This window comes from Gobio gobio, assembly GCF_949357685.1.
Source record: "Gobio gobio genome assembly, chromosome: 2".
NCBI lineage: Eukaryota > Metazoa > Chordata > Actinopteri > Cypriniformes > Gobionidae > Gobio > Gobio gobio.
Genome location: NC_137098.1, coordinates 69,908,994 through 69,923,858, shown reverse-complemented (window position 1 = coordinate 69,923,858; position 14,865 = coordinate 69,908,994). Strand labels below are relative to the sequence as shown.

The 14,865-nt window shown below is 40.7% G+C and overlaps 1 protein-coding gene across 1 annotated transcript; it reads left to right on the top strand.

Moving 5' to 3' along the window:
• Window positions 1-6,078: 6,078 nt before the first annotated feature.
• Window positions 6,079-9,743, top strand: LOC307141997 (apolipoprotein L3-like). Its single transcript, XM_079842509.1, has 3 exons — window positions 6,079-6,134; window positions 6,779-6,812; window positions 8,341-9,743. The coding sequence occupies exons 2-3, from the start codon at window positions 6,802-6,804 to the stop codon at window positions 9,173-9,175; spliced, it is 846 nt and encodes a 281-aa protein (XP_079698635.1). The 5' UTR covers window positions 6,079-6,134; window positions 6,779-6,801; the 3' UTR covers window positions 9,176-9,743.
• Window positions 9,744-14,865: the final 5,122 nt, after the last annotated feature.

The window sequence follows — 14,865 nt, the reverse complement described above, 5'->3', positions numbered from 1 at the left end:
ACCCTTGAATGTGTTTATATCAAATGCAGATGACGGGAACTGACCAGTCAAGATGTCCAAGCAGTAAGATTTTCTTGTTCAAAGCAATTGATTATTGTTTTGTTCATATTCTTTTATAACACTTTACACAAGGTTTCATTTGTTTACATTACGTTTACATTTACATTTTATAACAGTTAACAGTCGGCTTGTTTAAAGCGCGGAACACACTTCAATCCGAGTTCCCACACGAACATATTAAGTATTCAGTCCATTTTCTCACGAAATTCAAACGATAAATGCCTTTTTAACGCTCTATTATGTGACGTGACAGATTGACGCGTATCAGTTCAACTTCAAGCGGCAGCGCGAGTGAACGCGATCATCTCTTCCTAAAGAAATGAATATCTAAAGGTATGTTGAGGATACATTACAACTTATTGAAACGTATCATATGTTGTGTAATCGCTCCATCTGTGTTTCAACCGCGGAAAGACAATAAAACAGCTTGTAAACAAACAATGTCATGTAGAATCACATTTACCTCAGGAGTCATTCAGTGTCCACAGCTGTGAGTTCACTAGAGAGATTAACTCTTTCACTGAATACATGCACTATATTAGCCTATATATTCATTATATTAGCCTATATATATTCATTATATTCCACTTAGCCTGTTAGTGATGTCTTGTTTATTTAATGTATGTTTAAATAAACCTGTCATGAAAATTACAGCCACTTAATGATTATATTTCAACAACGAGTTATAATAATAATAATTAGATTTAGATATTAATGCAAAAACTGCCTTATGTGAAGCTTATGAGTGTTGATTTTTATATCTAAAAATAAATAGCAAATGAATTTAGGCTAATAGTTTGGGCTCTGTTGTTAATCTTTAATAGCAATATGTATTTTGTAAAACTGCTGTACCGAATCCGTACCGAACCGTGACTTCAAAACCGAGGTACATACCGAACCGTCAGTTTTGTGTACCGTTACACCCCTAATATATATATATTTACATATTGCCCCTTTTTTACATTTGAGCCCCTGCCTCTGAAGAACTCTCTGCACGGCCCTGCTACAGTGGGCAGTTTGGTAGGAACAACAGTAGGAGCAGCTGCAGGAATCGCAGCCCTTGGTCTGATTTTTGCCCCATTTACATTTGGTTTAAGTCTTGTTGTTGGTGTTGTTGGATTAGTTGGAGGAGGAGTAAGTCTAGCATGTGGCTTAACTAGCATGATCAAGCAGAAAAACCTACTTTCCGACTATTAAAAAGATCATCAATGATTTCCAGAACATAATCTACCCATTACATAAGCATCTGAGTACAATTTATAACATCATAGAAGAGATTCAGAAGAGACAGCAGAATTCTGAAACAAATCCAGCCCCAATAATTGTGGGTACAGTGGAAAATGTTTTAGGCATTTCATCAATTTCAATTGATTTACGAATGGCTAAAATTACGAATGTGGCCACAAGAACTTCCAAAGCTCTCCAGGTGGCTGGGAAATTATTTAGTGGACTCTCTGCTTTACTTCTTTTTGCTGATGCTTATTTTATTTATCTAGATTCTGCAGAGCTCCATGAAATGAATCAATTAGCAAACAAGAGAAAAGCAGAAGATATCAAATCAGACACATTGAAATGCATACATCATTTGAGAGAAACAGCTGCTTTATTTCAGGAGATTGTGGATGAAATTGATTGCGCCAGAGACACTATTAACAGAGAATTGTGAATCGTAGCAGGGTTCATATGTAACCAGTGTTAAATGAACACTGCTAGGTGTATTGCAAGAGAAATGTTATTTTCGTATGTGTGTTCAATCAATGCTGCTGCTTTTACATGATCAATTTTGTTAATCTTACACGAGTTACATAGATTTCCTTTCATAATCCTTATTTAAGTTTTAATCATGAGAAAATATAATATAGACATATGTGTGTGTTACCATTTCATGTGTTGAAAACAGGTTTTCTATTTTCATTGCTCAATAAGAGGAGTTGTTTGGAAAGGAGGATAAGAAGAAAATGTTTTTCAAGCAGGTTGCTGAGGTTATGCCGTACATTAAAGGGCTAGATTTTTTTTTTATGAGCAAAATAATATATATGCATGAACTTTTTATTTTAAAACTGAGCACTGAACCACTTTTTCTGTGGTCCAAAACTTCCATATATTGTTATATATTGTATTGTCTGTCTGTCTGTCTGTCTGTCTGTCTGTCTGTCTGTCTGTCTGTCTGTCTGTCTGTCTCTCTCTCTCTCTCTCTCTCTCTCTCTCTCTCTCTCTCTCTCTCTCTCTCTCTCTCTCTCTCTCTCTCTCTCTCTCTCTCTCTCTCTCTCTCTCTCTCTCTCTCTCTCTCTCTCTCTCTGATGTTACAAAGCTAATCTACAACTGTGAGAAGCAACTTGGGAACAATGACTCTCTGCAGTCAAGGTCAATTCCAATTAACAATATTTACGCACGTCAAGTGGGCACAACTATTATGGGATGTCGATGAACCAGAGAATTTACTTATATGATAAACGTAGGAGGATGAAGTAGGAGGCCTTAATAATCTGCTCTTTTTTTGTATCCAATCCATTTTGACTGTCTTTGTTTGCTGAAAAATGTATATGTATGATTTGACTGAATAAATACTCTGCTGGTTTTGATGTACACTTTAAGAGTGCAATCATACATCTTTGTTGTTTTATTTACTCTGTTTTTATATTATATAATTATTTATACTCAGTCATTTATATGTACATAGCAAAATCCCCAGTGTTAAACCCAGATGAAAAAGATGTTGTATTAAATGTATTAAAAATATACTTAACATTCAAGTAGTATGTTTATAATGTATTTCTAAAATGTATACTAGAAGTACTTACAGTATATGCTTAGTTGTAAGAAATATGCTAAACACAAGCATACTTTTAGTGAAATTTTAGTGTATTTACAGAAAACATACTTATGTTACTCTTACTTAAAGTATATTTCATGTGTATTTTGTGTAAGAACAGCAAAATGATTCAGCTTTTTAGTGGGTTTAAAATATATGTACTGTATACACTTGTAGGCCTATACTGCAATTTGTCTTAAATATGTATTTATCATTTTAATATTTCCAAAAGTAAGATATTTGCCAACTATTATTAAGCATTGCAATAAGTTTACATCAATTAAAATGTTGTTCACTTTTACTTGTTTGTACTTGTAAAAGGCTGTTGGCCATTAGCCTACATGATACATTTGCAGCATGCCACTACTGAAATTCCCACATGGATTTCAACATTATATTATTTGAAATGCATCCTAAATCAATTTGTCCTAAGATGCTTAAAAAAAATCCCTGTTTTTACTACACCCCTAGAGGACTGCAGTTTTGTGGCCCTTTAAAAGTTTGGTCTGACATTTGTGAATTTTTCAGTTGCTTATAAACACATTATTGACAAAAGTGTCATTACACTGTATTCAACACAAACTGAGCTACCATAATATGTGAGAAACTTGAATTTTTGAGAGAATAACTTTTATGCATGTTTAAAAAAAAAAAAAAAAAAAAAATCGCAAGACTTATATAAATGCCTCATTCATTCATTAATTAATTCATTCATTAAGACACTCAAATAAGCCCACAAGACTTTTGACTAATCATGAAGGACCAGTGGAGAACCGGCCACAGGGTCATGAAGGAACAGTGGAGAACCGGCCACAGGGTCATGGAGGACCAGTGGAGAACCGGCCACAGGGTCATGAAGGACCAGTGGAGAACCGGCCACAGGGTCATGGAGGACCAGTGGAGAACCGGCCACAGGGTCATGAAGGACCAGTGGAGAACCGGCCACAGGCTCATGGAGGACCAGTGGAGAACCGGCCACAGGGTCATGGAGGACCAGTGGAGAACCGGCCACAGGATCATGAAGGACCAGTGGAGAACCGGCCACAGGGTCATGGAGGACCAGTGGAGAACCGGCCACAGGGTCATGGAGGACCAGTGGAGAACCGGCCACAGGGTCATGGAGGACCAGTGGAGAACCGGCCACAGGGTCATGAAGGACCAGTGGAGAACCGGCCACAGGGTAATGGAGGACCAGTGGAGAACCGGCCACAGGGTCATGGAGGACCAGTGGAGAACCGGCCACAGGGTCATGAAGGACCAGTGGAAAACCGGCGACAAGGTCTTGGGCGGCCAAATACCCTTTTTTACGAGAAGCGCAAGAGGATTTGAAACCTCTTAGTCATCAAAATAAAGCACAAAGGCCAGCTTTAAGTTATCATCTGAGAGCAGGGGATTTTCTTTAAAGTAAATGCCATCACATAATATGCATATCCATCTTGTGATGGTAAATACCCCTGCAGTTCCAGTACATTAGTTTTTCTCAACAACTCGAAAGGTTGAGTGTGCTCGATATTCATCTTCCTCTTTTCAGTAGTTTACCAAGTTGCATCTTTATTGCATCTTTAGTTGTGGATCTGTACAGAACGTTACTCACTAAAAAAAATGTTCTGGATTTACATGATTTAATCATAAGTTGGTTCTCATCATCATCATCATCATCATCAAATTAAGTTGTTTTGAAGTGACCACATCTCGGAGGGATCCTATATGATTAATTGACTAGATTTAATTTGTTCAATATTATATATTTTTCTCACATCACTAGCCAGCTAATAAGTCTAATTAGCTAATATGTTAATGAGTAATAGGAAATATTAGCATGATAATGCTTATTCTACTCCATGTTTTTCCAATGTTTTGCTTTTAACATTAAGTTTGAGACCATGAACACAGCTACTTAAGTGTTTATAATATATTACAATGCATTGCATTAAAACTGCACGCCTCTAGCGGTAATTCCACAGTAGGACTGCTCATGTCTAATGGCACTCTTTGAATATCATACTGTATTTCTACAGTGCATATATACTAATACCGCATTGTGGCCTTTCAGAGATACATTTTAGCAGCTGCTTCACTATTGTGAAATATCCATCTACAAACAATTATGAATCTGAAATAACGTATTGGTAAATCTTTATGCTAAAATAAATAATAAAATGAAATGTTAAGAATAGTTTGGCTCACTTAAAATCAGCCAATTATCTTATTTTATATTCTAGCCTGTCATTGATTTAACAAATGTTTTCATTTGTCACACTTCTGACTCAGCTAGATCAGAAATATGAATATGAATCCAAGCTAATGTAACACTGAAACCATTTCAGCACTAAACAAGATAATTTCTTACAGTGGCAGATTAAAGACAACTTTATAATGTTCACAGTTAAACAAGAGTAGTAAATGACTGGGATGTCAGCATTATTCTGCTGTTAATGAACAGTCATTCATTAAAAAATGACCCAGCATGCATTCATTTATCTGTAGATTCTCCGTAATCCTGCAAATTCCTGGCAATTTTTATAGTGTAAATTATGAAATTAAGAAAATTCTGAACTGACAAAAAAAAAAACACAAGATGAGTCACACATTAATATAAACTACCTGGATATTTCAGGACACACTGAATTAGTTTGCTGGAAAAGAAATGTTTCCTGGAAAACATGGCATAGTGAAAGAGAAAATAAAGTCACCCAAACGCAAAAGATGAACCTGATAGTTTCACAATAGTAGAACATTAGAGATGTGAAAGTCTGCTGTTCCTTATATTCAGATAATACACTGAGCATATAAATATATGAGCAGTATTTCAGTCAGAGCCAATCACTCTTCAGACGCTCTTCACTCCAGGTAGGCAAGAATATTCTTTATTTCTAGCACATTTTTGTCTCCAACTGATTGTATTACTCTTACACAGATGATTGTATATTTTTGTTGTTTATATACAAAAATTACAAGACATTGATTCAGTTTTTATATTCTGAAAAAGTTAATTATTTTGTTGCAGGTAACTGTTGAAATCTGAAAATTACATTTATTTCACTTATGTAGTGTTTAGAAATGATACAAGTATTCATTAAAACTGACTCAACAAACAAGTTGGAAAAAATACTAATGAATGATTTGAAAACTTACAGACAGTGTGTGGTATACTAACAGTAATTCAGCAGGTGAAATTTTTGTCCCTCTCTCTCTGAAAGGTCTGCCGTTTCAAAAGTATCAGTTCTCGGATCAGTATTTGACATCCTCGTTCAGTGCAACCGTGAGTCATAAATTATTTCTGAGCTATATGGTTTGCTCGGGCAGATTTTTAATTTTTTATCTTGGCATCATGGATGAATTAAATTGAAATCCTCTAACATGGATGAGATTTCCTTTACTTTGTCACATCATTGACACGAATATACAAGGAGTGAAAATCTTTTGTGCTCAGATCATTGCAGCAATGCAGAACAAACTGCAATACATACACACACAAATACATAAATACACCATTCTTATTTTTCAAATTTTCTAACATTGATGAGATTTCCTGTTCACAAAACATTTAATCATAAGCATTTTGCGATATCACACAGAAAAAAATGCTGGATGGATAAATACTAAAAATGTGTATAAAAACATATATTTTTATTTGATTAGAAGACATGCACATAAACTACGATTAAAACACATTTTAACGCATAAATATGCGAGGAAAAAAACTCAACAGTGGATGTGATTGGATAACTGATATTCCAATTCCCTTTGAAACGAAGCATTTTATATGAAAAGCTCTAAATGACTTACTTTACGTCAAATGTCTGTCTTTATGAAAAAAAAAATCTGTCACATCATCACATTATTTATTGCAGCACTGAATATTGTTAGTTAGTATTATCATTAGTAATATTTTGTCCGATACAGGTGACGTGAATCGACCAGACAAGATGTCCCAGCAGTAAGTATTTCTTGTTCAAAGCTTAGACTTCAACTTTATTTATTTTTATCTTAACTCATTATTATCAATATCAGTACATCATTTACAAAAAGGTTTTATTTGTTAACATTAATTAACTACATTAATTAACATTAACTATAAATAATTAAAACAGCATTTTACACACTAGTGATGTTCGGTCCTTGAACGAATCGTTCTTTTGAGCCAGTTCTCAGCAAGTAACCTAATGAGCCGGTTCATTAATTAAACTGAATCGAACTTTAGTTCCAGGTTGATGATATAACATGTTGCTTGGAAAGAAATTACGTCAGGAACCTATGAATCGGCCTTTTGAACCGATTCATTAAGCCAATCTGTCTGAAAAGAACCGGTTCATGGAAATGAATCATACTTTGCATCACTATTAAATACTCATACTATTGTAAAGCTGATCCAGAGATGACCAAGATGAAGGCCGATTACAATAACAGGATTTATTTAACAAGAAACTCCAACAATACGAAACAGTGTGCTGTGCACTAATAACAACCGACAATGAACTGAGGAACTTAAGTAGTGACAAATAAAGATACTGAGGAGACATATTAGTAACTGTGACAACTCATTACTCATGGCAGGAAACTAGACAAATGAAACATGTAACTGAAAATAACAAACTAATAAAGTCCATGAAAATGAATCTAAACAGAACCATGACAACTATATAGAATGTACTTTTTTTAGCGGCCATGAGGTAACTACTTGTTTATAATAAGTACCTTACCAAGAGATAATGCGATGTCAGACACAGCCATACTGTATTGAGCAGCTCCATATACCACAATCCAACATGATTGTGACATCATAGCATATCACACTTTATTTACCCCCATCCCACACAAATACAATATATGTATCCATTTGCTATAATACACTCTAAAAATGCTGGGTTAAAAATAACCCAAATTGGGTTGAAAATGGACCAACCCAGCAATTGGGTTGTTTGAACCCAGCGATTGGGTTGTTTTAACCCAGAAATTGGGTTGTTTTAAGCAAACATTTAACCCAACCGCTGGCTTAAAACAACCCAATTGCTGGGTTCAAACAACCCAATTGCTGGGTTAGTCCATTTTCAACCCAATTTGGGTTATTTTTAACCCAGCATTTTTTAGAGTGTTATATAATACTTTAAGCTGACTGTTTTAACATAGATTATTGTATTATAATCATTTTTGTTTGTGCATATATTTTATTCAACATAGCAAGCATGCTCTGTCAAAGCCAAGTGAACTAGCGCGGGTTCCGCCAGTAGAGGGCACTCGTGTAACACAAGAAATGACGTACACTTGAGACGGAGATAAGTTAGCAAGGGGAGGCCATAAAACTGAGCTGGAACACGGCCTCTGTTTGCCAATGAATTAAATAGTGTTGTTGTTAGTTTGTTATATTGAAAAGTAAAGCATTTATAAATTGCATAATGTTTAATAGAACGTTTGCCCCTTGTGGTAAAACCATTAACAGACAAAACAAATATGTTTTGATATTCCAGGAAACTTGAAGCTCTTAGTGATGAATTGCAACGAAACATTGAGGGACTGAACTTGGAATTTGACAAAAACCATCCAACTCTCATCAGTAAAATAAAGGAGCTGAAGGACATCACTGATGAACTTGAATCCATGCACAAGAACACTACAGAGGGCAGTTTGACAGGATCATCAATAGGAGTGGCTGGAGGAATCACAGCACTAACGGGTCTGGCTTTATCATTTTTCACATTTGGTGCTTCTTTAGCTCTTACTGCTGTTGGTACTACTGTTGGGATAGCTGGAGGAGTAACAGGTGCAGCATATAACATCACTAACATGATCAAGCAGAAAAACCTGCGTGGGACTATTAAGAAGATCACAGATGATTTCCAGAACAGAATCAACCCAATGATTCAATATCTGAGTAAAATATCCAACACCATAGAAAAGCTTCAGCAGGTGGGGCAGACATATTCTGTTCAAAACAAGGCAATAATTACAGGTGTGAGATCTGTGAAAACATTTTCAAGCGTTACAAAACTTTTAACTGTACTTCAAACTGCAAAAATTGGGAAAACAGCCGCAAGAGCTGCCAAAAGTCTCAAACTGGTTGGGAAACTAACTGGCACAATCTCAGCTCTATTTCTTGTTTTTGATGCTTACGGTATATATTGTGATGCGACAGAGCTCTCTGAAATGAATCAATCAGCAGGCAAGAGAAAAGCAGAAGAAGTCAAATCAGAAACTCTGAAATTTATTCTTCAGATCAGAGAAACAGCTGATCAGTTTAAGGAGACTCTGGATGAAATTGAAAGTGCCAGAGACTCTATTAACAGACAGTTACAAATCAGTTGAAAGTCAGTTTAGAAGTGCTTGAACTGCTTGCCTACCTGGTATTATTATCAATTTATGGACACTCTTTAAACTGAAATCTTTGTTTTTATAAAAAGAGCACTTTTAAAACTATAAAATCACACTGAAAAGTGTGCAGTCTTTGAAAGCAGCGTGTCCTGAATTATAGATATATATATCTATATTCTTACATATCCTGGGATTTTCTACTGGGGATCTTCTGACGCTTTCAATGCTATACAAACTCTCACATTACAGTTTTCATTTGCAGTGGAGAATAAGGTCAAACACTGTGTTTTTCAATTATTTTGTAATTATTAAATACTGTACTTTTCATATAGTTTTCAGTTTGCATGTTCAGTCAAACTTTTTCCTATTTTTGTAGATTTTGTTTTTATGTTTAGATTATTTTTTTCTTTCTTGTGAAATTCTACGGGCATTCATTTTAATTGCACTAAAAGTTTGTTTTGTAACTAATGTACAAATTAAAACACTAATCATGCTTTCTCAGCTGATGTAGATGTCAAGAACAAAATATATATTACAAAATAAAAATACATCTTATCTCACCAAACAACAAATTGTGTGATCTTTTATAAGCAAGCATAGGAAGGAAATTGAAGCGGACCTGAAAAATAAATCAATTTTTGTTTACAATAGATTCAACCTTGTAACTTTTTCCTGAAAATGCATCTTTTTTATTCATTCTTTAATAACTGACTTGTAATAGACTTAAAACAAGGGTATGGACACACAGCAAAATCACCTGTGTTAAATGTATACTGCTAGGTGTATATACTGTATGAATCTCACTCACTTGTTAAAAATGAACACTGAAGCAGTATAGGATTTATTCTTTATCCGTTTGATAAATGAATATATTAGGTTGACTTTACAAGTGATGATTGGCCATTAGTGATGACACCTGATTAGTCTGCTGAAGAAAAGAGGAAGAAAAAAAGAACAGAAAAAAAGAGACTGAAACAATCTTAGACTTTTTTTCATATCCAGATTTGATGGGTTTTGAAAGTCTGGACAGCAAGAAGAAAATGAAAAAGCCATCAGGTGGAGCCATCAGTACGATGGTTTCTGGTGGAGCCAAGGCGGAGTCGACCAGTTGACAGACCACGTGGAGCAATGGGAGATCTTTCTCACTGGGTGGAGCTGGTGACCTGAGGCTCCGAGGCAGATCCTCACAGGATGGTGTAGGAGATGCGGAGGGGCTGAAGGAAACCAGTGGAGGTGGGGCTCAGGAACTAGCTGTTAGAGGAGGTGGGAAAGGGAGGCTGGGAGGGATCACAAGCAGCATAGGGCTGGGTAGAACCAGCACGGGTAGGAGGAACAGGGAATTTATTTGTGGGCAGGGCTTCCCTCCATGCCCTCAAACTCAACAAGCACTCCCTTGGTGACGCAAGGTGTTTCGGGCTCACACACCTGGTCAGATTTTCCTTGAGGATCTAGTTCTGTGGGAATGTCCCTTTTCGTCCTCGGGCTCATCCATCACGGCAGGCCAATCTCCATAGAGTGCGGTGGGCGCTTGCAACTATTGTGCAGCTCGCAGGCGATGGATGGCTGGTCTCTGGATGAGGAGTGGGGCTGGTGTGCTCCTCATCCAGGCTGATGTTGAACGGGGAATAATTGTTCACCAGCACCCACTCCAAAAATGCGGCAAAGTGTACCTTTGGAGCATTCACTCAAAGGCATGCCTTAGACCGCTCGTCAGGCTCGTGTGGTAAAAGACACAGAGCGTGCAGTCCGGATAGTGCAATTGGCATGTTAGATGGAGAAAGTCCCGCGGATGGTCTTCCAGCACAGTAAATTAATTGCTGACAGATCCATGGGGAAAAACAAAAATCAAAAGAGGACAAACACAGGGAATCACAGGAGAAATCCAAAAATGAGACAGGACAAGAAACAAAGGAAAACTCAGGGCTTTACACACAGACTAAATAAGGGAACTATTGGGGAAAAATAATTAACAACAGGTGAACTGAATGAGAGAAGTACAAACTGAAAATAGGCCACAGGGCAAAACAGGAAAACAACCAAGACACAACATACATGTTACACACACACACACACACACACACACACACACATACTCTGAATATGCTTTCATATATTACTGAATCAGTCTGTGCCTTTCATATGAAACTATGATTGCTTGGTTCAATCATTAAACAGCATAAAAAAAATTGTGACAGTTATATTGCAGACACAACAGCACAATCTGTCAGTGAGGTTTAAAGTGACCTCAGTTGTCCTTCAAGAAGCGCATTTGTGAGGTCAGGCACTGATGTTGGACGAGAAGACCTGGCTCTCAGTCTCCGCTCTAATTCATCCTAAAGGTGTCCTATCGGGTTGAGGTCAGGACTCTGTGCAGGCCAGTCCAGTTCCTCCACACCACAGGTGGCAACCGATCACAGTACCACGCTTGAGTTCTCTGAGCTCCTGAGAGCGACCCATTCTCTCACTAATGTGTGTAGAAGCGTCTGCAGGCCTAGAGCTTGATTTATACACCTGTGGCCATGAAGTGATTGAACACCTGAATTCAGTGATTTGGAGGGGCGTCTCAATACTTTTGGCAATATTGTGTATTTCTGATCTTGGAGTCTCTGCTAACAAGCTGATGAGTAAATTCAGGTGTCTCCAAGAACAGGGTTGGAAAACACTGCTCTATTTAATAGTTTTTTTCTTGGGATAAAATTAGTAAGTATAGCCATGCAGTAATACTGAAAGCCTTAATTTTTAAAAAACATTTTATATGCATAAACTGCAAATTACCAGTTTGTTTTTATTTATAACTGATTAACAATTACAGACCAAAAAATTACTTCAACTTTAAATTAACAAAATTCACATAAACCCCACTGGGTCAAGAGCCCAACTAAAGCAAACGCTAAATGATGTTTTATTAACAAGGTTTGGGAGAAGCACATTCAGGTAATTGACACAAGTGGAGAGCACTCAGCTAATCAACAATAAGAGGTATATATACACGCAGCAGTCTTACCTCCGTTCATTGACAGTTTTCCAGCATCCTTCCACCACCCCTTCTCCACACTTTTTATTCATAAACCACTTATATACACAGGGGTACTCTGGGTTCGGGCCAAATTCTGAGCTCGAAGCCACCCCCCCCCCCCCCGGACAGCACGCCAAATACACATTTAAATTTGCTCTCCATAAATTATATGTAAGTGTGAACTCGTGAAACACCATAATGGTGACATCAAATGAAATATTTTCAATAAAACAGGAACACTGACTAGAGCTAAACCTCTGTTAATCCTCAATAAGAACTTCTGTAGATGCAATACAGAAATAAAGTCAAACAGCACCGGAAGCCTTGCACATTACAAATGGATGCACCCACTCTATTAATAGTGACATGGATAATATTAAGTTCCCATTCAGTCGGTCACGTTCGACGTACGTCGGACGTACCGACGAATTGGGATCACTTCTGGGAGCCCCTATCAGCTTCGAGCTATCTAGAACCGGCCAATGGACAATTGGCGTGCGAGATTTGCATCTCGCGCCCCGCCCCGCGCCGCGGGTATAAACAGGAAGCGAGAGCGAATGCACGCTGTCATTCACTTCGGAGCCACACAGGCATATGAAGACGACTCACTCATCTACTATAGAAGAGTATTTTCGCTGCTACAGCAAGAGAACTAGACCGGAGAGGAACCGGAAGAGGACGCGTGTTGGAGAAACGGCACCTTTCAGCGGGACCGCGCTGACTCATCCAGCTGCTGAGAGAGCAGAGAAAACTGCTGTTTTCACAGCAACAAATTTCTGTTGGTCTGGTTGGGCGTTTTCCCTGTTTGAGTACAGGCACGGGCTGCACACAATCCCGTGCGCTGTCGCGTTTCCCCCTGAGTGCTTCAGCACAGAGCGTTTTCCTCACAAAAAGAGTTCACGGGTGACGTGCCGTCCTTTTCAGGATGTCTTACCACCCGTGCGTTTCTGGATGCGGTCGTTCCCTGTCCCCTGCTGACGGTCACAATCGCTGTCTCACGTGTTTGGGCATACAGCACACTGAGGCGGCGTTTGTGGATGGCTCATGTTCCCACTGCGGGAACATGACCATCTCGGAGTTAAGATCGAGACTCTCCTACCTTCGGGCTGGGGGAGTCCCCTTACCCATCCCACGAACCAGGGCTGCCCCTAACCCGGGCGGTCCTGCTTCTTTGGATGGCCAGGGTGATCTGAGGATCACGTTTAGGGCAAACCCGCCGAGTGAATCTCCGCAGGCCCCTATTCCCTCTGCTCCGCAGCCGGTAGAGCCTCCAGGAGAACCCGCTGGACCCTCCCACGGGAGACCAGTGGTGACTTTTGGAGCTCCAGCAGACGAACAGATGTCAATCGCTGCATCGGAGGGGGAGTTTCAGTCCTCGGGGGATGAAGGGTCAGTTGTACTGCCTCCCTCTGGGAGAGTGGCAACGGCTGCCCCGGACCCTGAGATGGCTGCTATGCTTTCCCGGGCCGCCGAAAGGGTTGGGCTCGAGTGGAACCCTCCACCGTGTCCCGAACCCTCTAGGTTGGACGATTGGTTCCTCGGGGTGGGTCGCGCTGGTTCTCAGCGTCCCGCCCCGACACCTTTCTTCCCGGAGGTGCATGAGGAGCTCACGAGGTCGTGGACGGCACCTTTTTCTGCCAGAAACCGGCCGAGTGACTCCTCCCCTCTCACTACCCTCGACGGCGGGCCAGCCAAGGGTTACGTGGGGATCCCGCCAGTGGAGCGCGCCGTCGCGATGCAACTGTGTCCGGCGACCGCCTCTAACTGGCGCGGTGACCCACGTCTCCCGTCCCGGGCCTGTAAGTTCTCTTCCAGTCTGACTGGGAAGGCTTACAAGGCCTGCGGGCAGGCTGCGTCCGCTTTGCATGGCATGGCGTTGCTCCAGGTCCACCAGGCCCAGGCACTCCTTGACATGCACGAGGGTAGGCCTGACCCAGAGCTCCTCCGGGAGCTCCGGACGGCGACGGACCTCGCCCTCCGGGCGACGAAAGTCACCGCCCGTTCCATCGGTCAGGCGATGTCCACGCTTGTGGTCCAGGAGCGTCATCTCTGGCTCAACCTGGCTGATATGAGGGAGGCCGATAAATATCGGTTCCTGGACTCCCCCATCTCGTCAGCTGGGTTGTTCGGCGACGCGGTCGAGAGCTTCGCCCAACAGTTCTCGGCCGCCCAGAAGCAGACGGAGGCGATCAAGCACATCCTGCCCCGGCGGCCCGCTGCTGCCCCCACCCCGCCGCCGGTGGCAGCGCCTCCGACTACTCGTCGCCGAGGACGTCCACCCGCCGCCGCCTCCGCCCCCGCCAAGGCACCGCAGCAGCCTTCCACCAGCCGACGGCGTGGGGCCGGCCGTGGGAAGGATGTCCAGCCCGCTCAGGCCGCTGCCAAGCCAGGTGGCAAGCGTCGTCGCAAGCGACCCTGAGACGGGCCACCCAGAGATGGAGGAAACTGCTCTGAGGGAGATGGCTGCAGCACCACTCCTTCCCCCGGAGGAGGGCCGGGGGAAAATCTTTTGTTTGTCTGTTCCGCCGCTGGTCCCAGTGCCAGCGGCACCCAAAACTTCAATAAAAGAGCAGTTTCCAATATCTCTGGGTGCCAAGAGAGCGCGCTTGGCGGTGGTCGACGCTCCCATGCCTCGCCACCCTCAAGTACCTCTCCCTTCGCCAACAGG